Source organism: Narcine bancroftii, chromosome 13 (assembly GCF_036971445.1).
Source record: "Narcine bancroftii isolate sNarBan1 chromosome 13, sNarBan1.hap1, whole genome shotgun sequence".
Lineage (NCBI taxonomy): Eukaryota > Metazoa > Chordata > Chondrichthyes > Torpediniformes > Narcinidae > Narcine > Narcine bancroftii.
Window position 1 is genome coordinate 13,403,019 of NC_091481.1, and position 23,847 is coordinate 13,426,865.

Here is a 23,847-nt window from a genome sequence, read left to right on the forward strand (position 1 = left end):
CTCACAAGTATGAGATCATGCACCACCAGACTCAATGGTTATTTCTTTCCTGCTGTTATCAAGCTCCTGAATGAAGCTCAATAAGATGAAACTGCTTTTGCTCTGTACCATATGATTTCTCTGTAACTCTGCATTTCTAAGTGTGTCTTACTTATTGTACTATGTATGAGATATCTAGTTGGACTGCTTGCAAAAAAAAACTATCACTGCATCTTGGTACATATGACAATAAACCTAAACTTCAATGTGGTTGAGGGAAGGGCAGGAATGACAGCTCCATGTTCTAGGATATAGAGGTTTCATGCATGACAGAGCAGGGTGCAAATTAAGATGGGGGTTTGCACTGCTGGTCAGGGAGAGCATTATCATTGTACTAAAGGAGTAATATCCTGGACAGATCTGCCAATTAGGTTTTCAAAGTAGAATTTAGGAATAAGAATGGGACAGTCATTGATGAGATTCGCAACAGACAGCGAAAATTAGAAGAGACAATGGAGGGAGAAAAATTAGGGGAAGCAGATATCATTAAACCTTTTAAAAGCATTTGCACAGGTGCTTGGTTAGAAAAGGAGTAGAGGGATATTGGCCAAATACGGACAAGTAGTATTAGCATTGAAAGGCATCGTTTGTGATTGGCATGGATGAGGTGGGCAGTGAGGGCCCATTTCTGTGCTGTACTTTTCTATGATTCCAAGAAACAATATTAATCAGTGCCTTCAAAGACAGAAAGTTTGTAAGCCCATGTGGAAGGAGCAGGATAATTGCTCCATTAAGAGGTGGCAGAATTGAAGAGCCAAAAAAAACCTGTTTGTTGCAACTCTTCCATGAAGTTATGATCCCTGGCCTTATTCTGCCTCAATATCACTTTAGAAATACTTGTCCATGACATACATCAGTACATTGAGTAAAGTTGACACCATTCTACATTGGTGGAGAGGCATTGGAGGGAAGAGTGGTGTCAACTTTACTCAGCTGGTTCCATTCTTATCTATCCAGTTCTATTGAGTCACTTTCTTCTCTACTCCTTTTACTTATGGAATCTTGGAGATATATATCCTTTGCTCCTCCTGTTTCTTATCTGTAAATGACCCTGCAGGAATGTTGTGCTGGAATATGACAGGTTACATGTACACAATAACATGCAACTGCACCTCACCACTCCTTCTGTGGTCCTCACCACTATGCCTAAATTGTCAGATCACTTGTCCTGGATCCAGTTATGGGTAACCAAAAATTGACAGGAAGGCCAAAGCCATTGTTATCAATCCCTGCCCACATGCCCTCATTCCCTCCAGCCATTGATTTAATTGCTTATCCTCACAATTGTGAAAGGCTGTTCCACATTTCTTGCAGACGGACAGTATTGCATCCCAATAAAAGATTCACTTATTTAGCAGCTGATTATACCTTTACTTCCCCAAAATTTATCTGTATACTCTTATATCCAGTCTTGAAATGCATTGAGCTATTGAGATTTTAGCAATTCTCAGCTCTTAGGACTCTAAGATCTAGAAATACTTCCTTAAAATGCTCAGCCTCTCTATTCCTTTATTCTCATTTAAAGGACTCCTTGAAACAAAACCTTCAATTTGTCATAATATTTCTTTATGTGCCCCAATGTCAAACATAGTGGGACTTTTTACATTTATCGATATGATAGATATTATTATTGTTTCAGAAAAGAGAGACAATTATATAAAAACTCAGCAAATTAGATAACAGCTGTGGAAATTGAAATGGTTAACGTTTTGGGCCAATTATCTTTCCACCAGGCTCAGACAGAATGTCATTCACTAAAATCGTGACTCCCCCTCTCTTGATTCTGCTTGATCTGCTGAGTATTTCCAGAACTTTTATGCTTTTATTTCAGATATTCAACATAAACGGTATTTTGCCATTTCATATTGATGTTGATTATTCTCAAGCTGCAGGTTGTGTATCACTGCAGTTAGTCAGCATACTGTACACATCAACTGGTTTGATCAACATGGGTTTTTGTAAAAGTAATTAGACTAATCTGAATTTCATTGTGATTAACTAGCACATAGTTCACAATGATTGATGGCCTCCAGCACCACTGTGATTGATTGACAGGTTTCACCATGACCGATGAGTACGATCTGCCACGATTGTTGGGCATACATTTCACTAGGATTTCTTGGCACAATCTGTCGGGTCTGATGGGCATGAGCTTCACTGCAATTGAGGGTCACATTTCACCAGGATTGATTGGTAAGTTCTTTCTTGTGATTGAATGTGACTTGTTTACATGCAATTGATCGTACCAGTATGTGTTTCATTGCAATTGATTGACACGTGTTCCACAGTAATTGATCAGAGACTGTGTGTTTCACTGTGAACCACACAGGGTAACTGCAGATTGAAATTGATAGAAATTGCAGCCATCCAAATTGACAGATTAACAACCTAGACATGGGTTGCTTTAAATTATTGATTGAAGTTGAGCTGCAGGATATTATACACATGCCCTGAGATTAATAAACACACAATGTAAGCAAACAGTAAAAAAATTACTCTCTGAACTGCTGGGGTTGTTTTTTTATGAAATAAAGTCAATAATTATGATGTTCTAGAAATTTTCAGAAAAGTTTTGTGTCTAAATTTATATTAATTTAAGCTAGGTGTTAACAGCTTCATTGTGTATTTACAATTAATTACACTGATGCCATTGCACTAACACCTTTGGGCTTCTACTTCTGCTTGCCCATTCACACTTTCTTCTTGCATGTAGTCTTTTTCCACTTGGGACATTCCATTTTCAACCTTCCACCATTCTATGTGCCTTCTCAGTCACCGTTTACATTGGTTCAGTTGGCTGCACATTTTCCCATTAGTCACAAGATTCTGAGTTTTAAACCATTCTGGCTATTATTCTATGTCAATACTTCAGATTCAGCATCCTTGTATGTCTGTCCCAAATCTCTTTTTCTCACCTCAGTGCCCATCATGAGGGTTGTGTTCTTTTAAATGAAAAACCAAGCAGTCTTTGCCTGGCCACCTTCAAAAGACATTCAAGTTTCTTGAGTGTACAAGAATTTTCCAACTTCCTTCCCAATTTTATTCTCATAAAATTGAACAAATATTTAAAAAATCAATTTACAGTGCCCTCCTTAATGTTTGGGACAAAGACACTGGTTTTTTTGCCCCTTTGCTCCACAGTTTTAAATTTGTAATCAAACTATTTTCATGTGATTAAAGTGCACATTCCAGATTTAATTCAAAGTATTTTGTATACATTTTATTTGATCATGTAGATTTTAACAGCACTTTTTATACATAGTTCCTCCATTTCAGGGCACTATAATTTTTGAGACATTTGGCTTTACAGGTGTTTGTGGTTACTCAGGTATGTTTAATTCCTTCATGGTGCAGGTATAAAAGAGATGGGCTTGCTTCTAAGCTTTTGATCAGCTTTGGAGTCTGTAGTTGCCATTTTTCAACATGAGGACCAGAGTTGTGCCTATGAACGTCAAAAAAAGCCATTATGAGGCTGAAAAACAAGAATAAAATAGTAAGAAACACCACCCAAACCATAGGATTACCAAAATCAATTGTTTGGAACATCATTAAGAAAGAGCGTACTGGTGAATACTGGCCAAGGAAGGTCTCCACTGCTGATGAGAGAAGAATGCTCATCATAATGAAGAAAACTCCCCCAATGGCTGTCCGACAGATCAAAAACACTCTTCAAGAGGCAGGTGTGGATGAAGACTTCATGAACAGAAATACAGAGGCTACACTGCAAGGTGCAAACCACCAGTTAGCCACAGAAACAGGATGGGCAGAATTCAGATTGCTAAGAAGTACTTAAAAGAGCCTGCAGACTTCTGGAAAAAGGTCTAGTGGTCAAATGAGACCAAGATTAAAATGTATCAGAGTGATGGCAAGAACGAAGTGTGGAGGTTTAAAGAAACTGCCTAAGATCCAAAGCATACCACCTCATCTGTGAAACATGGTGGTGGGAGTGGTATAGCCTGGGAATGTATGGCTGGCACAAGTACTGGCAAACTTATCCTCATTGATGATGTCACTGTTGATGGCAGAAGCAAAATAAATTCTATGGTGTATAAAAACATCTGCTCAGGTTTGAGCAAATACCTACAAACTCATTGGATGGCGCTTCATCCTCCAGCAAGACAACAATCCCAACCAAACTGTTAAAGCAACAGAAATTTTTCAAAGCTTAAAACTGAAAATTCTTGAATGGCCAAGTCAGTCACTTGATCTAAATCCAATTGAACAAGCCCCCGAAACAAGTAGGAGCTGAAGATAGCTCCAGTAGAGGCCTGGCAGAGCATCACCAGAGAAGATACTCAGCACCTGGTGATGTCTATGAATTACAGACCTCAAGCAGCCATTGCATGCGAGGGATATGCAACAAAATATTAAACATGACTGCTATAATATACATACCATTGCTATGTCCCAAATTGTGGTGGTACACCACTGGCCTTCTGCAGGGGGAAATCTCTGTACCTGCAGAAGAGCATGGGGACAAAACAACATCTGGCCAGCTGTCAATCAGCTGACCTGAACAGACCAAGCCCCACCCGGTCGGGTGTCAATCACCCTCCGGGATATAAGCCTGAGCCGGCCCTTCAAAAACACTCTCAGAGTTTACAGCAGCTCACCTCACAGCTGGCTCTGTGGAAGTTTATGTCGAATAAAGCCTGCTGTACAGTCTTTTGGTTTTGTGTGTTTGCTTCTGACCGACAGCGCACCACACAGATATTATGGTGCCCTGAAATAAGGGCTTATGTATAAAAAGTTCCATAATTGGTCAAATCGAAATATATAGAAATAAATGAATAAATTCTGGAATATGCACTTTAATCAAATGTGAATTGTTTGATTACAAATTTTTAATTTGAATTTAAATTTAAATTTGATTACAATTTTAAACTGCAGAGCACAGGGGCAAATAAAAAAAAGTCTTTGTCCCAAACAATATGAAGGACATTGTAAATCATTGCTTGTTACAAGATTATGGGAGGCACAGTTAGCAGTTAGAGCAACGGTATTATGGCACCAGTGATCCGGGTTCGAATCTGGAACTGTCCGTAAGGAGATTGTACATTTTCACTGTATCTGAGTGAGTTTGCTCTGGGTGCTCTGGTTTCCTCTCACCCTTCCAAAAAGTATGGGGTTTGTAGGTTACTTGGGTGGCCTGGGCTCGTAGGGCAGAGGGCTTGTTAATGTGCTGTATCTCTAAATTGAAATTAAATTAAGATTTTGCAATCATTAACATTTTACATTTGTTTATTGGAGAGAGCTGAGGCAATTGTGACTCCCCTGGTGCCAGCATCTGGCTGAGCACAGCATTAATGAACTCTAGCAAAATTGAAGTCAATTGGAGTCATGGGTTGATCTCACATAAGAAGATTGCATGGTCACTGAAGATCAATCACGTAAACCTAGGGCATTACATTTTTTCAGGCACTGTACCAGATAATGAGGCAGGCAGCACAGCATTGAAGCAGTAGAACTGCAGTTTCACAGCTCCAATGATCTGGGTTTGTTTCCTGTATGGAAATGCCATGTTCACCTTGTGTGTCGATTTCTTTCAGTTTCTACCCACATCCTAAAGATTTGCAGGCTGATTGGCCACTGAAAATTGTTACTAGTGGTAGAATTTGGAGTGAGTTGATGGAAATGGCTGAATAAAAATTGGACAAGTGTAGTATTAGTGTAAATGGGTCATTTATAGTCAGCACAGAGGGGGATTATGACTTTGCTCTGTCGTAGAATCAGAAGTTGCACAGCATTCCATTTCCATTCACAACTCTACAGATAACAATGCCGTCTGTTTGTGCAGGTCCTGGTCAACATTCCAATCTGGGCTGTTAAATATCAGAAAACATTTTTGTTGCCAAGAATGGATCTGACTAACGACATTTGCTAAGACTGCCACTGAGTCTTTATCACTGCCATTATCGAGTATCCACTATCAACATCGTGGCCTGTAGGGGATGGGGTATAAGTAATAATAAGAGTCCAGCATGGATCAGAAACTTAATGAGGAAAGCTAAATAAATGTCACTGAAAGAAAAATTCAGAAATTTGATACCTTATAATATGTGACTCACCACGAACACCTCAAAGATAGTCTCCCAAATGCATGGCACATCAGGAATGTGATGAAATACTTTTTTTTAATCTGTTCTATAACACTCAAAAAGCTCAACCTCATCAGGGCAAATTAGCATGTTTAGTCGGTATCCAATTTCACACTCTCCTTTCATTAACAATCTACAAAATCCAATGGAGCGACTCGCCGATCCTTCCTTAACAGCAGCTTCAAAACCTCTGGCTCCTACCACTCAAAGGGTATTGTGATCAGACATTAAAGGATGCGCCTTACCTGCAAATTCTTCTTGAAATTATTTGTTAGCCTGACTTGGAAATATATCAAGTCATCAAGTTTATTGTCATCTGATTGTACAATTACAACCCACCAAAACAGCGTTCTCTGGCTCTTGGTAAAAAACGTGCAAACCCACAACCAGACATAACACACATACAGTACAGACAAATAATACATATGCCAGACAAGTATTTTTTATATATATATAAAACTTTGTACAAATCAGAGACTCGGACGGTTAGTGTGAGCATTTCCTTTGTTCGTTCAGCATTCTTGCTGACCGTGGTAAGAAGCTGTTCCTCAGCCTGGTGATGCTGGGTCTAATACTCCTGTATCTCTTCCCCAATGGGAGCCACAGAAAGATGCTGTGTGCAGGGTGGGTCCTCAATGATTTTGCATGATCTCTTCAGGAAACAATCCCAGTACATTATGTCGATAGAGGGGAGCGATTCTCTCTGCCACTTTTATGGTCCTGTGGATTGACCTCCAATCCATTTCTCTGCAGCAACCGTACCATACTGTTGACGAAGCCAGCCAGGATGCTCTCGATAGAACTCCCAGTAGCATAGCTGGGGGTGGTTTCAGGAGACTGAGCAGTGAGCACAAAGTTCCAAAAGGCGCCACATTTGACGAATCTGATCAGGGGGAGCGGTCTGGCTGCTGGCATCTCGGGGAGAATAGTCCCAAAGTATTTATTTCTCCTTGGCTTTTGTTTTAATTTTATGTTTAAAGTGTAAAATAATTAAATAACACATGCGTTTTTATTATATTTTGTCTTTAAATACACATCACAATTACATACTTCTTTTAAAACTGTATCTTGTGTTTTATTGTTAAATACAAAATAAAAATGCACAATGAATTTAAAATTATTTGCTATGTGTCGTGGATGTGGCGCTGTCACCATCCCACCCCCAGTCCCAAGCTGTCAAAAAATTAGTGTGGCCTTTCTCATCATTTGGTATGTGTCATGGCACCTTTTTTATGTGCTCGCTCCCCCTAACATTAGAACCTGACTATTCTGCTCCTGACAGCTCTTGCAGAAGGTTGACATAATGGTGGCTGGTAGTCTTGCCCGGTTCAGTCTTCTCAGGAAGTGCGGTCATTGTTCAACCTTCCTTACGTGAGGAGATGCTGATTGTCCATGATAGGTCACTAGTTAAGTGATCTCTAAGAAACTTGGTACTCTCCACTCTCTACTACCGAATTGTTGAGATGTAATGGAGGGTGGTCGTTCCTCGTCCTCCTGAAGTCCACGATTATCTCCCTCATCTTGTCCACAATGAGACTCAGGTTGTTACTTTCGCACCATTTCACAAGATTTTCCACCTCTTTTCTGTTGTGTGACTGTAGTGTTGATGATACTGTTGGAGCTGAATGTGGCGATGCAGTCATGGGTCAGTAGCATGAACAGGGTTGGGCTGAGCACACAGCTCTGAGGAGCGCCAGTGCTCAGTGTGACGCTGCTCAATATTCTGCTACTGACCCAGACAAACTGTGGTCTTTCCATTAGGAAGTCCAGGATCCAATTACAGAGAGGGGTGTTGAGTTCCATCAAGAACAGCTTCTCCAACAGTCTCTGGGGAATGATCGTATTAAATGCTGAGCTGGTCAATTAACAGCAGCCTGGCATATGAGGTGTTGTTCTCCAGATTGGCCAGGATGGAGTGAAGTGACAAGGCTACAGCATCATCTGTGGAACAGTTTATTCTACAGGCAAATTGAAATGGACCCAGTGTTTCTGGGAGGTGTGCTTTGATGCGTTCCATCACCAGAAACTCAAAGCTTTTCATAATGGTGGAGGTCAGTCATTGAGGCCTGTTATTGTTGCCCTCTTGGGTATCAAGATGCTGTCTTGAACCCTATGGGAATTATGGACTGCTACAATGAGAAGTTGAAAATGTTGATGAAGGCCTTTGTCAATTGGTCTGCTCAGTCTTTCAGTTCCCAACCAGGTATGTTGTCTGGTCCCACTGCCTTGTGTGGGTTCACCTTGGATAGGGGTTTCCTCGCCTCAGCTCCAGCTGTGCAGGGTTAAGGGACACAGAGCTTTCTTTGCCATCATCCTCTCATCAAATTGTGCATCGAGGGAGTTCAGTCTGTCCGGAAGGGTGTTCTTTCGTCGTCACTTGGATTAAAAACTAGAACTTCCAACATAAAAACACTGTAGGAGTATCTTCTCTGCAAACCCTGGTGATGTTCACCATCACCTCCACAAGGGCTGAAAGAATTCAGATATAAATTCTGGCCTGCCAACTGCTCACATCTTATCAATAAAATAAATCTGCATTTCACCAGTAATTAAATGGCTGTGAAGTGCACATAGACAAAGAAGGTACTGTACAAAATCAAGGTCTTTTCTCTGCAAAGTACCCATTCTTAAATTGTTGTTGGAAATCCTTATTATGCTTTGAGGAATAATATTTAGAAAACACAGAGTGAAACACAAAAGTCTGCAAATGCTGTGATTATAGTAAGAACACACAGAAATGCTGCAGGAACTCAAACCAGCCTCACTGCGTCCACAGGAGGACAGTCTTTGGACAGACTGAGATACTTCTTGACCCTTTTATCCTTTCCTGTGTTATGGGATTTGTTTTAAGAAATATTTTAACAAGTCTGCAGAAGAAATGTCTTAATCCATCAACATTGCCCGTGAATTGCTATCAATTTAACTTATGGCTGAACTGCTGGAAGCATATGCTATTTTATCTCCTCCAGGCTGTATTAAACTTAGTAGAATGGAGTACGACACTTTTGTATTGATATTTTCATTAGGTACTAATGCAAGATCTTTGATGAGGAGATGTGGGACAAGGAGGAGTGTTGGAATTAAACATAGGGAAACTGTGCTTCCAATGACCATTATGGGCTGACTGATAAAATGCCAACTGAGGAACAACGTAGCCATGTAGAAGTTCGAAGCCTTTGGGAACAGGGTATGTCAGGGTCCTCAGTCATTGTTGGAATCATGACCATTTTCAGGGAAGCAGACAAATCTAATTGCAATAACTGTAGAGGGTTTCCCTGCTGTTGGCAATAGGGAAAATCTTTGCTTCCTTCCACTGGCTAGTGAGATGATGGCTGAATTCCACACAAATAGAAGAATATTGACATGATCATCAATGCATGTCAACTCTTAGAAAAATTGAGGGAGCAGCAAAGTCGAAGTAAGGTGTCTTGTGACCTATGTTACATGGATGGACAACAGGACATGACATAGATATTGAAGATAAGGATGTTGAAGATGTTAAAAACATGGATGAGTATTTGAAAATATAAAGGTCAAAAAGAACTATAAGTTTGGATAACCAAGATATACTGCAAGTTCAGTAGGTTACCAGATACCAACTTGTTCTTATGGTATGTTTTCCCACATTACAAATAGCACAGCTCGGCAACAGACTCTATTATGTGTCAAGAAAGGATTACTAAATAAAGGTCCTTGTGACATGTAAACATAATGTGGAAGTAATGATAAATTAATCACAGCCAATAGATCGGCTTGAGTGAGAATTATTACCTCACAAAAATCCAGTTACTACCATCTTTCTCGCTCCTCTGGCTGTTACACATCATTTCCGATGGATAAGACCGCAATGGTATTGACCCAACACAGGGTTACACCTCTGACTATCAGGGGCCATGACTGAAATGAAAATAAACAATTGGAATATGAAATATTTTGGAAAGGATGAAAAAATGAGACAAAGGTCAAAGGGAGGACGTGTTGTAGGCAAAGCTAATATTGGCCTGGAAGATATTTTTAAATTTTTTTTTACATTATTAGCAATTCTTTATAACTATAAATTGTAAGATGGAAATTAACAATCTGATTACAGAGCAGATATAACAAAATTATTGAACTGGAGATATTCATTATTTGTCAATTCACACAGCAAATGAGTAACTGAAGAGAATGAAAAGGAGATTTTGATGTTATAATGCAGAAGCATTAGTGTGTCTAATGCTTGCTTTATCTGCTCTATGAATGCATGACAATGTGGTGTAGAATGGGTATCCAAATATTTGAGCTTGGAGTGCTATTTCAGGTTAAACATTTTGCTGGTACTTGTTTAGTGCAACTGGACAAACATAGTGATATCAAATAACATACCAGGTTCATCTGAGGATAAGAAGTAGGGATAGGAAACTATCTAGTTATCCATCTTTCTTCAACCATGGGAGGCATGACACATTTGACATGAGAAGGCACAACTGCCCTGACACGTCATTTAAAATGAGGTGGTAGCATAATCTGATATGAAATGTTAACATAAAATACTATTAGAGCAGCAGCAGGAATACATCACATGGGCAGCTAGTCAATAAGATTAAAGCTGATTTGATCTTGGTCTTTGTTCCACTTCCCTGACTGTTCTGCATAACCTTTGGCTGCCCGACAGTCCAATGCCCCAAATTTCTATCAATTTTGAGTGTTAAATATATTACAGTAATATTGTCAATGTCCACAGGTCAATGAGAAAAATAATATCAATGATTCACATTCCTCACAGAAGAGAAATTTCTCCCCATTTCTACTGTAAATAAGTGGCTTGTTTTTCTGAAGCTCTGCCCCCTAGTTTTAGATTCATCCATCTAATAAAACATAGTCTCAGCATCCAGTCAGCTAGGCCTGTTGAATATTCTCAAATTAGTGTGCAATTAATGAAGGCAGGTGAATGGAATTTTATTTGTATCAATAAATTTTATTTGTTTTATATTCCAATAAACTCAAGACAACACTTTTATCCCAGGAAACAACCTAATAAATGTCTGTATCTCTGCCAATGCAGGCATTAAATAAGGATACCAAAGCTGTACCTAGTATTACAATTGTGGCCTGACCAGCATCATGTCTGGCTGCATGAAAATTTATCTGCTTATGCATGTCAACTCCTTTTCAACAAAGACCTACATTCCATCTGTCTTCCCAATTATAGCTATATCTGCATGCTGAATTTCTGTACTTAAGAATTCCCAGAACCCTGTACATGAGGTGGATTCTATTCCCTCTCTCTCAACATTTAAAGAATATTTAGCTTTTCTACACTTACTATTGAACTGAATTATACTCCATTTCCCAAAGTTTTGCACTCTCACTTAACCTAATTTTCTGAAAGTGGTGTCACAGGTAGATAGGGTCATAAAGAGAGCTTTTCGCATATTGGCCTTCATAAATCAAAGTATAGAGTGTTGGAGTTGGGATGTTATAGTAAAATTATATAGGAATTCGTGAGGCTACATTTGGAGTTTTGTGTGCAGTTTTGCTCACCTAACTGCAGGAAAGATATCAATAAGATAGAAAGATGGCAGAGAAGATTTACAAGGATGTTGCCCAGACTTCAGAAACTGAGTTACAGTGAAAGGTTAAATACGATAGGACTTTATTCCCTGGACCGTAGAAGAATGAGAGGAGATTTAATAGAGGGGGATAGACAGAATAAATGTAGATGGGCTTTTTCCACTGAAGGTGGATGAGATACAAACCAAAGGACATGGGTCAAGGGTGAAAGTGGAAAAGTTTAGGGGGAACATGAGGGGGAACTTAGAAAATGGTGGGAGTGTGGAACGAGCTGCCAGCTGAAGTATTGAATGCGGATTGAGCAGTTTTGGTCTTTATTCCTTGGAACGAAAAAGGCTGAGAGGGGATTTGATAGAGGTGTTTAAGATAATGAGATGGATAGATAGAGTTGATGTGGAAAGGCTTTTCCCATTGAGAGTAGGAGAGATGGATACAAGAGGTCATGGATTGACGGGCAAAGGTTTAGGAGTAACATGAGGGGGAACTTCTTTACTCAGAGAGTGGTTACTGTGTGGAATGGGCTTCCGGGAAAGGTGGTGGAGGCAGAGTCAATTTTGTCATTTAAGAAAGAGTTGGATAAGTATATGGAAGGGAGGGATATGGGCAGAGTGCTGGTAAGTGGGATTAAAGGAGGGTACTTGGAGCAGTGCGAACCAGAAGGGCCAAATTGGCCTGTTTCCGTGCTGTAATTGTTATATGGTTATATGGACTGAGTTTTAAGATTTAAGAGTTTTGACTGGTACATGGATGGAACAGGAATGGAGGGCTTTGAACTGAGTGCAGGTCTGTGGGATTAGGCAGAAAAATAGTTCGACACTGACCAGAAGGGCTGAAAGGCCTGTTTCTGTGCTGTGATGTTGTATGTCTCTATGGTTCTATCTGTATCCCTTTACAATCTCTAAGTCCTCCTCCTATCATTAATATTGTCAGCATATTTGGCCATAGTGCAGCCAGTCTCTTCAACCAAGTCACCAGCTGCCACCACTTTTTAACAATGACAGCATGTTTCACCCTTGAGGAATGCCATACAGTTGCAAGTAGTATTTAAAGCATTTGGTGTGGCCATTTCAGACCTGTTTTTGTACATGTGTTAACTGGGGCCTGAAAGCTGTGGAATATCCTCTGTAAAATTAACTTGAAATGATTAGAGGTTACAGACAGACATTAAAACCCCTTGAATCTGGCACCCATGGGGATTGGTAGATGCCAGATAAGCAAATTTTCCAGTTGCTTGAGAATGCATGTTGCATGATTGGTGAACTAACGACAAGGCACGCTAATTTTAAACATCTGCATTTTTTTTAACCTATTTATTTTCCATTTTTTTTTGCTTGTGGCTTGAATTCCAGAAAACAAGGTTTTGATTGTATCCCATTTGGGAAGGAAGGGTTTTATTTGATCATTTAATTTATCAAATAGTAATTCCGATGCAGTCGGGAGGAAAGAGGTGAATCCTACAGCTATTGGATCTCTATTCAGCTGCTTGCTCCAATTACTTGACTCCCCAAATCTTTGTGCCCTTCTTTCCTCTAGAATAAATCTGGCTGCTACCAGCATTTATAATGTGCAAGATCGAGGTTAGACTTCTGCTGCAGTGCATCATACTTGAAAATTGGGGCTGTTAGATTTCTACCCTAAGCTTGTGATATTTTTGTGAAATCATTCCCAGTATCCCCAACTGCAATGAAACAAAAAATCAGTAATTATCACAAACTCACTTTGTCAAATATTGATTTCTCTGCACAGATTTATATTCAAAGAATCTAATTACTCAATTGGAAAAGATTAAGCAGAGAATTCGTGTGAAATGTTTCTTTTTTAATCAGCGTTGAGAGAAAAAGAGAAAAATTTTTTAACATTAAAAAAACAGATGAGCAGGCTTTGAATAGAAGTACATTAAGCCTGTGAAGTCTGCTTGAAGTGTCCCTAGTGGATTCTGGGCAGAGAAGGGGGAGGGAAAGAAACCTGCAGGAAGAAAGCACCATGAAAAACAGATCCTCCTCTGTCATAATATTATGCTGATCCAGGATCATAGGATTTTCAATAGTCATTACATTTAAATATTCTCCACAGTTCTCTGCTACATCTGTGAAGATTGACCTTGTGGACAATAGCCACTGCCCAATCTCATACATGTATCAACCCAGGGCCTTGAGGGATGTGTAAACATTAAATACACACACATGCTCTCAAACTCCATTTCATAGTTGCACACATACACAGCAGAATTATTGGATAGCTATGATCAGGAATAAGGATCTTGGCTGAATCCCAAATCCCCCCAACTAGTATCCTAAGAGCAAAGACTGATTTTATCGACACTATATGTAACAAGGACCAAAGCAATTTGCTGAGTTGGTAACAGATTGACGCTGAGCCGAGTGATTGTGCAACGAAGTTCTAACTGTATTGCCCAAGAATGTGATTCAGTGACAGAGTGCTGTACTTTTCCTTTCAGATGAGCCAATACACTAGGCACTTTTAAGCTGCAGCTCCTGGGTAGCCCTCCTGGGACCTAGGTGCGATTAGTGGAGCAAAGGTGCTTCTAACACCTTGTAATCTGCAGGGGGATCAACCCATTAAATCGCCAATTTAAGGGGGATCCCGCCCCCATGATGACACAGTAAGTGATGTATCACTCACTCAGTAGCTATCGGTAAGTCTCCCCCACCCCACCCCCCCACCAGCCGTCATTCGACCCCCCCCTCCCACCGACAGTCCCCACCCACCATCAATCAACATCCACCCCATCAATCGCACACCCACCCCCCCGAGCAATGCCCCGCTGCCACAATCACTGAGTTATCACAACCGGAGTGGCAGCAGCAGTTCGCAGTCCCCCCACTATCCCCCACGCAGCAGCACCCCCCAAAGCCCTCGGCATCTCTCCCCTTGGCAGCAACCTCACTCTCTCCCCTCCCAATCATGGCAGGCACTTCACCCAGGGGTTTCCCTGTGATGCCAGCACGCAAGTACTGACGTCACAGCAGGAACCAGGTCAGCCATTTTGCTGTTCAAGCCACCAGAAGCCGCGTCCTGGTTAAATTTAACTGAGTTCCCTGACCTGGTTGGATTTGGACCACATTGACTGGGTCAGACCCTTTCACACTGCTGCGTGAGTGGGGTGCTAACTGGGAAAATTGCCCAGTTAACCCCATTTTACACAGCAGCTTGAAAGGACCTATTATCACCTATTCAGGGGCACATCACAGCTCACTGACAAAAGGCAAAGGAGGAAAAACCCAACACCCAACCCCAACCAACCAATTTTCCCCTGCAGCCGCTGCAACCGTGTCTGCCTGTCCCGCATCGGACTTGTCAGCCACAAACGAGCCTGCAGCTGACGTGGACTTTTACCCCCTCCATAAATCTTCGTCCGCGAAGCCAAGCCAAAGAGAAAAGAAAAGAGATAATTGGATTGAGTCAAATGAACTTCTGCCATGTAATGACATGATAAGGGCACTGAAGCTTGGTTTTGTTCTGATGCTTCCTTACCACAGAGAACATTTAACCATCAACAAAATTTGTTCTATGATCAAAGTTAAAAATTCACTTGCGTGAGAGTTATGAACAAAGGGACGTGACTACAAAGTAGGGGACTGGTCGACTGAGGAATTTAGAAATGTTTTCACTCAAAAGAAAGCGAGTCTCTGCCATTCTCTGTCGCGAGACGTTCATCAGACGTTCTGAGGTTGGCGAAATATATTGTATGTATTTGAGACCTTATGGAATTGCCAGTTATGGGGGAAGTTTAAATTTAAGCTTATTTGTCACAAAATGTCTTGTTCAGTGAGAAGAGTTCATCTGCGAACAGACCAACAGGTTATGTCTAGTATTACATAGCACCATGGACAGAGCACAGTTAACAGAGAGTGGGATTACAATGAAAAGGAAGATCAATTAACATCATTAGCCCTTTCACACTCCCATCCCTCCTAGGAAGTGGCAAAACATACCGGGCATGCTGTACTTGGGTGCCTTTCCCACTGCACCATGACTTACCTCGTTAATTGGCAACCAGACATTTTAAGGGAGTCCAGGCTCCAGCAGTGACAATGTGAGAGCAGGTTACACTTTCACACTGCCAGAAGGCAATTTGTGAGTTAACTCAGCCAGGCTCTGACATTTGCCCCCTTAGTGGGCACAGAATCAGCAGTATGAAAGAGGGATTGTCAACATGAAAAGACTGGGGTTCATTCAGGAGCCTGACTGCTGCAAAGGAGAAACTGTCTTTAGACATGTTGATGTGTGTTTTCATGCTCTTGAGCCCTTTTCCCCCAATGGGAAATGGATAAAGAGAAAGTGTTTGGGCTGTGATGGGTCTTTCAATATGTTGGCTTCCCATCTTAGAAGTGGGAGATGTTAATGGCCTTCATGGAGGGGAGGGAAGTTTTCATTATGCTCTGAGCTGCATTTTCTACTTTCTGTATTTTCTTCCATTCTTTGAAAGAGCAGCTTGTGTAACATGCCATGATGCAACCTTTAAGTATGCTTTCAATGGTGCACCTGTAGAACTTGTTGAGAAATAGTTGAGATATTGCCAAACTTCTATGTGGTCCAAGAAAGTAGGGGCTTTTGGGCACTCTCTCTATTATTGTGTTAATGTTCTTGTCCCAGGTCAGGACATTGAAGATATTTACTCTTAAGAACTTGAAGCTATCTACTCTACCACGTTCAGCACCATTAATATGGACAGAGGTGTAGACTCTGTCCCCTCTCCTTAGGATGTTCATCTTCTTCATCTTTTTGATGTTGAGAGAGAGGTTGTCACCTTGGCACTGTGCCACAAGGCTTGCAATTTATTTCCTGTATTCCATCTCATTGTTATTTGATACCCAACCTACTACAGCAAATACAAAGATGGAATTAGAATGGTGTTTAGCTGTACAGACATGGGTGTAGAGGGAGTATAGTAGGGGATTGAATACATACCCTTGGGAAGTGTCATTGTCGAGTGTGATCATGGAGGAGATGTTACTACCCATCTTTACTGTTTGCAGTCTGTTAGTGAAGTGCCAGTTGATGAAGTAGACAAAGACGACGTGGTCGAACAATAATCATGGCTTTTATTAGCAGAAACTCATGGTACAATAATGAAAGACAATAGGTGCATATACACTTACACCCATGGGGAGTGTCCTTAACAGTAGAGATAATGCACAGCCAATGTTAGTACAGCAAGGCTCGCCAGAGGGGAGAGAGGCAGCTTGGCAGACATTCACCACAGTCTCCCCCCGGCAGAAGAAGGGTTAAAATCAAAAGGACAGCTGCTAGGAAAGACTGAAACAGGCGATACATGGATACCATGTTTGGCATTGAGAATACTCTAAAAGCCAAAATACGCCAGTATCTAGCAAGCAATCGAAATATAATGAGATGTTTTATGAATATGTCAGCCTATCAGATTGTTTACGAATTCTGGTGCTTCTTCTCAAAACAGGTGGCTTCTTTGCAACCTTGGGAACTGGTACAGGTCCTGGGTCTGTAGTGTGCGAAGGACTGACTTCTGGACCCACTCCAGAATAGCCAGCGTGAGGCAGTGGAGCCTCAGCATGGCCGTCTGAAAGCTTACTCGGGATCACAGGCTGGGGGTGGGGGGGGAGCCCAAGCTCTCAGGCTCACTCTGAGTAGGGGTGTGAGGAAGGGTCGAATCAGGTGAGGCCAGATATCTTAGGGGTACAGTGTCAGTACGCCCGTCTGGGAATTTAACATGTGTAGTTGGGGTTGGTATGCAGTAGCTGAACTGGTTGGACTAGGGGGCCTGTTTTACATGCCCGAGCATGGCTCTTTAGCAGCACAGTTCCAGGCTCAGATAAACAGGCTGGCCAGTCCATCACAGTTCCTGATTTCCTAGGAAAGGCAAACATACGTTCATGAGGTGTTTGATTTGTTGCAGTATACAATAATGACCGAATAGAATGTAGCGCCTCAGGCAGCACCTCCTGCCACCGGGTAACAGGATAACTATGTGTTTTTAAAGCAAGATTAACAGTCTTCCAGACTGTAGCATTAGCCCTTTCAACCTGCCCATTACCCTGCGGGTTGTAGCTCGTGGTACGGCTGGTGGCAATCTCCTTCCATAGCAGGGCTCGCTGCAGTTCAGCGCTCATGAATGTTGAGCCCCTATCGTTACGAATGAAATTGGGAAAACCAAAAATGCTGAAAGTTCTGTCAAGTGACTTTATGACAGATGCTGATGAGACGTCAGGGCAGGGTATTGCAAAGGGAAACCTGGATAATTCGTCAAATACAGTAAGGAAATATACATTTTTGTTGTTGGAAGGCAACGGTCCTTTAAAATCTAAGCTAATCCTCTCAAAAGGTCGGCTTGTCTTGATGAGAGTGGCCTCCGGAGGTTTGAAGTATTGTGGTTTGCATTCTGCACAAACGGGACAGTTTTAGTCAGTTTCCTGACTTCTTCCAGAGAGTAAGGAAGGTTGTTAGCCCTTATGTAGTGGAAGAACCTCGTGACACCTGGGTGGCACATTCTGCTATGGATCTCTTTTAGCCCCTCCAGCTGAGCACCAGCAGCAGATCGTGACAATACGTCAGAGGGATCATTTAACCTGCCCAGTCTGTATTGGATCTCATAATTATAAGTTGAGAGTTCTATTCGCCAGCGTACCATCTTATCGTTCTTGATTTTACTTTTGTGTTTAGTACTGAACATGTAGGCTACAGATTTCTGATCAGTGACAAGAGTAAATTTTCTGCCGGCTAGAAAGTGTCTCCAGTAGCGAACAGCTTCAATAATAGCCTGGGGTTCTTTTTCAATGGTAGGATGTTTAAGTTCAGGTCCGTGTAACGTGCGGGAGAAGAATGCCACAGGTCTGCCCTTTTGATTAAGGGTTCCTGCCAAGGCACAATCTGAGGCATCAGTTTCCACTTGGAATGGACGAGAGTGCAGCTTTGGCAATATCAGCTTTAATTCTCTCGAAAGCCTTCAAGGCCATTGGAGTGAGAGGAAAAGATTTAATGTCAAACAGAGGGCGTGCCTTCGAGGAGTAGTCCCGAACCCATTTGCAGTAGTAGGAAAAGAATCCCATACACCTTTTAAGGGCTTTTGCTGAGTCTGGGAGTGGTAACTTCTTAAGGGGGGCCATTCTTTCCGTGTCGGGGCGGATTTTGCCCTTGCGGACAATGTAGCCCAGAATGCGTAGCTCTGTCGCGTTGAACACACATTTGCCCTCATTAAATGTAAGGTTGAGTTCTTTACCTGTTGCTAAAAATTTCTTTAAGTTGTTGTCGTGCTCAGCCTGTGTTTTTCCACAGATAGTGACATTCTCCAGATAGGGAAACATACCCTGTAACTTATACGTCCTAACAATCTTATCCATTTCCCTCTGAAACACGGACACACCATTAGTGACCCCAAAAGTTACCCTTTTAAACTGGTATAACCCACCATCAGCCTCAAAGGCCGTATAGGGCCGTTCACTTTTCTTAATGGGGATTTGGTGATAAGCTGCTTTGAGGTCGATAGTGGAGTACACTTTGTATTGTGCTATCTGATTAATCATTTCATTGATGCATGGCAGGGGTAGGCATCCAGGTTAGTGTAACAGTTGATTGTCTGGCTGTAGTCAATAGCCAGTCGTCTGTTAGTGTGATTTTTCACGACTACCATTTGGGCCTGCCACGGACTCTTACTAGGTTCAATTACTCCCTCTTTAAGCAGTCTCTGGGTCTCCGTTTTGATAAACTCACGATCCTCTTTGCTGTAAGAACGGCACTTAGTGGCAATCTGCTGACACTCAGTGGATAAATCACTGAAAAGGGAAGGAGCTTTGATCTTTAATGCGGACAGACCGCAGTAAATAGCGCGGGGGATGGTAAGTATGGGTAGTGGCCCACCAAAATTTAACACTACACTGTTCATCTGAGATTGAATATCTAACCCCAGTAACACAGGGCGCAGAGCTCCGGCATACATCAGCAAGGCAATGCCCCTGCAAATTGAAAGTAACTTTACACTTGTCCCGTACAGTTTTTGTAAGTGTACTACAAGCCATCGATATCTTTCGGTTCGCTGGATATCTCCACAAATTTAAGGCTCTGGAAACTTTCTCGTGGATGTAGCTGTCAGTACTCCTCGAGTCTATTAGACAATCAAGAGTCTCACCATTCACCTCTCCCTCCATAGTCGACCGTTCCAGTCCGTAACGTCCCCCAAGCTTTGGAGTCAATTGAGCTATCACAGGGGATCTCACCTCGCTGTCACTTGAAGTTGATTCAGCCTGCTTGTCTGAAGATTCCCCCTTTTCACAGTTGTCCTCCATTCCTGCAGGTCCAGGACACATTTTCTTGGTGCTTTTCTTCTTCTTCTTATCAGTGAGAGTACTTTTTGCCTTACACGGTTTAGCGAAGTGGCCGAGTTTCCCACAATTGCTGCAGGTAGCAAATCGAGCTGGGCATTACTGTCTGGGGTGCCAGCTCTTATCACAGAAGTAGCATTTTTCAGGAGTTTTCCCTTTTCTTTCTTTTGGGGTTCCAGCACCCCTGGATGTTTCCTTTTCGGTTTCTAGCATTTCACTGGACTGCATGGCACTTCTCAGTGTTTTGGCTAGAGTGACTGCCCAGTCGTAGGCTAAGGGCTCTGTCTCCAGCAGCCTCTGACGGATGTAACTGGAGTTAATCCCGTTGACAAAAGCATCCAGCTTCAAGGCATTGCGGTGTTGTTGCACATTGACTTCCCTGACATCACATTCGTTTGCCAGCGAGTCGAGGGCCAGTGCATAGGCAGCATCACTTTCCCCGGGTTTCTGGCATCAGCAACTGGTGTCGAGCAAGCATCACATTCCGTGGTGCCACATAGTAAGCAGTCAGACGTTCCAGGGCTATAGCCAGAGTGGTAGCTCCTTATGTTACGGCGAAAGGGACCTCAACCAGCAGAGAGTTCAGGTGGCCCCAATGTATCACCTCATCAACCACGTTGTTTCGAGCCATGTAGTCATCAAAACAAGCAATCCAGTGGTTGAAAATTTCTCTGGCCCTCGGGGCCGACTGGTCGATTATCAACCGCTCTGGCTTGAGGGCTGCATCCATTTCTGCTCATAAAGTTGAAGTGCCAGTTGATGAAGTAGACAAAAGCAATGTGGTCAAACATTAATCATGGCTTTTATTAGCAGAAACTCATGGTACAATAATGAAAGACAATAGATGCATATACAGTTATATCCAAGGGGAGTGTCCTTAACAGTAGAGATAATGCACAGCCAGAGGGGAGACAGGCAGCTTGGCAGACATTAAGGTAGGAAGTCAATGATTCTGTTGCACAGGAGATGCACTGAGGCCTAGGCCCTGAAGTTTGGGAATGAGCTTGCTGGGGACTATGGTACTGAATGCAGACCTAAAGTCTATGAACAATAGACTAACATCTATGTCCTCAGAATCCAGTTGTTCCAGGGTGATCAGTCAATCAGTCATAATCGTATGGAATGGCAAGGCAGGCTTGAATGCTGATTAGCTTCCTTCTTTTTTTGTGTTCTTGGACTGTCTCTGAGGAGATGATGTTTCTGAGGAGACACTCTTTTGCTTCTCTTTCTCTGACTGTAAGAGGTGCCTCAGGCAATTTCTGCTGATGGCGAATCTGTCTCCCTTACGGCAGACGAAAACAAATTCCATGCAATATTGCACTGTCTTTATTACATGACAATATATGAATCTTGAACCTTGTCTCACTAGACCAGAAGTGCCAGAAAGGGTAGTAAGAGCCACAGATTAACTGTGGACAACTACAGCAATACAGAAAAGCCAATTATTTGAGTTTCCAAAGGCAAATTGCACAGTTTTCAGTATGCATCAATGTTGTTTCAGTGTGATGGAAAAAATTCTATGAGAGATTACTGGGACTTCAGATACTTATATGGATAAATTATTCTTTTTTTAAAACATAATCAGGGATATTCAGGAATGACAGGTCTATTTAAACTTGAACATTCAAGCACAAACCATTTGCCAAAGGGAGGTACAGATATAAACACACAAAGTCATGCACCCACATACATGTGCAAACATCTATTCACATGTTGATGCTGGAGACACACACGAAAACACATGCACGCAGTTACAATGCAGCATTTGAATTGTGTACAATTGATGTATTCCTTTATTTAGCCTGCACTCAGATCTGCTATACACAGATATGAAGCTTTGAATAATGTTAGTTGGGATGTTATTCAGCAATCATCATTAATATAGCATCACAAACCCTTGAGATGTCACAATTCATGCAGGTGCAATAATCCAAATGCAAGGACAATAGCTTAACATTTTGAATGGTTTAAAATATATAAATAAATATATTGGGGGTTTTTTTTTCATTCTCTAATTTCTCTTCTTGGATCCTCATTTCTTGCATCTCTAAACAAATTAACTAATAATCTAGTGGTTAAATATACTTTGAGGATATAGTTACAATTTAGAAAACATTTTGGCTTCACGAGATTTTCTTTCTATAGTTCTATTTTTTCCAATTATTTCTTTAAACCTTCCATGATTGAAATAACTTTTAAAGAATGGTATAGATTGGGCATTAAATGTTTTAAAGACTTATTTGTTGAGGGGTGTCTCACTTCCTTTGAACAACTTTCAGTTAAATATGGTCTACCAAATATGCTTTTTTTCCATTATCTACAGACTAGAGAATTTTCACAATCTCAATTACATAGATTTCCTAATAATTAATTTTTAATCTACAGCCTTTCCATAATGGTTCAATATCTAACATTTATGATATGTCATTGGGAATAAGAGAGGCTCCCTTGGATAAAATTTAAAAAGCCTGGGAACAGCTTTTAATTCCTGAAGAAACTTTTAATGTAATTTCAAATTGGTAATACCTCTTCTTTATGTACCCACCAGTCTCTCCTACAATTTAAAGTAATCCATAGGGCTCACATGTCCAAAATCAAATTATCTTGTTTTTATGTGGATGTATCTCCTCGTTGTGATAATTGCAACAATGGAGATGCTTCATTAATTCATATGTTTTGGACATAATATTGGATCAAAGTATTTCAAATTTCTCTGCACTGTTTAAAGTTCATTTTAAACCAAATCCCTTAACTGTTTTATTTGGCATTGTTGGAGGGAGTAACATAATGTTAATTACATCTGAGCTACATGTGTTAGCTTATATTTCTCATGGCAAGGCGGGCAGTGTTGCTCAGATGAAAGGATGTTACCCCGCCTAATCATGCTCAATGGCTACACGATGTCATGTCATATATAAACTTAAAGAGGATTAGATGCTCCATTTCCAATTTGAATGTAAATTTTCAAACACTGTGGGGACTCTTTGAATTAGTTTTATAATCTTTGATTTCTAATGAAGGTAGAACTGTTGACTAATGAGGTAATTTATCACTCCGATAAGAATTCTGTCTTTCTTTTTTTTGGCTAAACAGTTTCTTTCTTGATAGTGGGTGTAGAGTTTTTTTTATAATAAAATAATATAATATCAATACATGTTTGATTAAAATGTGGAGAACATTGGATGAAATGATATGATTTGAATGTAATGTATCTTTTTGAATTTTAACATATATCCATATGTACTCTGTATTTTTGGATGCGAAATGTTAATGTTAATAAAAATATTGAAAAGAAAAATAATTATCAACACAGAGCTGGGATTAGTAAAAGCGATAAAAAACCTGTTGCATTTTCATAAAATGGTCCAAGTTTCAATCATATTCTTTTAGGAAGAAAAACTATCACCTTTTTCCAATCTGCACCTCTCAATCTAGTTCTAGATCCTTTCAATTGTCTCTTGGATAATGTCTGAAATTTCCTGGCTAAATATGCAGCAGGTCAAACTGCAATGTAGAATGGGCTTGTGAGAGTGTATTCACCAAACACGTGGTAGCCACGTCTCTTATAAAGTGCTGCTTGGCTTGTGCCAAGAGAGCTTTGCACCATGTAACCTCTGGAAACTTCCTCTAGGCAATAAATCTTACCATTCTTGAATCACTTAGCATCCAAAAACACATTGCACACCTTAAGAGTATCTCAAATACTTCCTTCTGGAAAATGGCATGCAATATTGATGGAAAAGTGATCTTTTAGAGGCACTTCCTTTTGCAGGAGATAGAAATGTGAGAGAATATACCGTATTACATCAAAAATGTACTCTTGGTTTCATCAGCTATTGTTT

General features: G+C 41.0%; 1 protein-coding gene and 1 long non-coding RNA gene across 33 annotated transcripts in view; one reads left to right on the forward strand and one right to left on the reverse strand.

Annotated features, from left to right (window-relative positions):
• shank3a (SH3 and multiple ankyrin repeat domains 3a) overlaps window positions 1-23,847 on the reverse strand; it is a 651,448-nt gene that overhangs the window by 487,091 nt on the left and 140,510 nt on the right. For 25 of the 30 annotated variants that reach the window (XR_011348059.1, XR_011348061.1, XR_011348060.1 and 22 more), the window contains one exon: window positions 9,909-10,034. The exons of the other annotated variants lie outside the window; for them this stretch is intronic. Coding sequence is in view for 22 of the 25 variants with exons in the window: in XM_069908797.1 (XP_069764898.1) it covers window positions 9,909-9,964 (56 nt within the window). In the remaining 3 variants the exon portion in view is untranslated. The remainder of the gene's footprint in view (window positions 1-9,908; window positions 10,035-23,847) is intronic. 30 annotated transcript variants of the gene reach the window in all.
• LOC138748500 (uncharacterized) overlaps window positions 1-23,847 on the forward strand; it is a 78,077-nt gene that overhangs the window by 50,736 nt on the left and 3,494 nt on the right. The window contains exons 3-4 of one of the 3 annotated variants that reach the window (XR_011348080.1): window positions 2,095-2,232; window positions 6,891-7,167. This is a non-coding gene — a long non-coding RNA (uncharacterized lncRNA). Of the gene's footprint in view, window positions 1-2,094; window positions 2,233-5,836; window positions 6,137-6,890; window positions 7,168-23,847 lie in introns of those variants that run through there. The other 2 variants (XR_011348079.1, XR_011348078.1) reach the window with 2 other exon arrangements.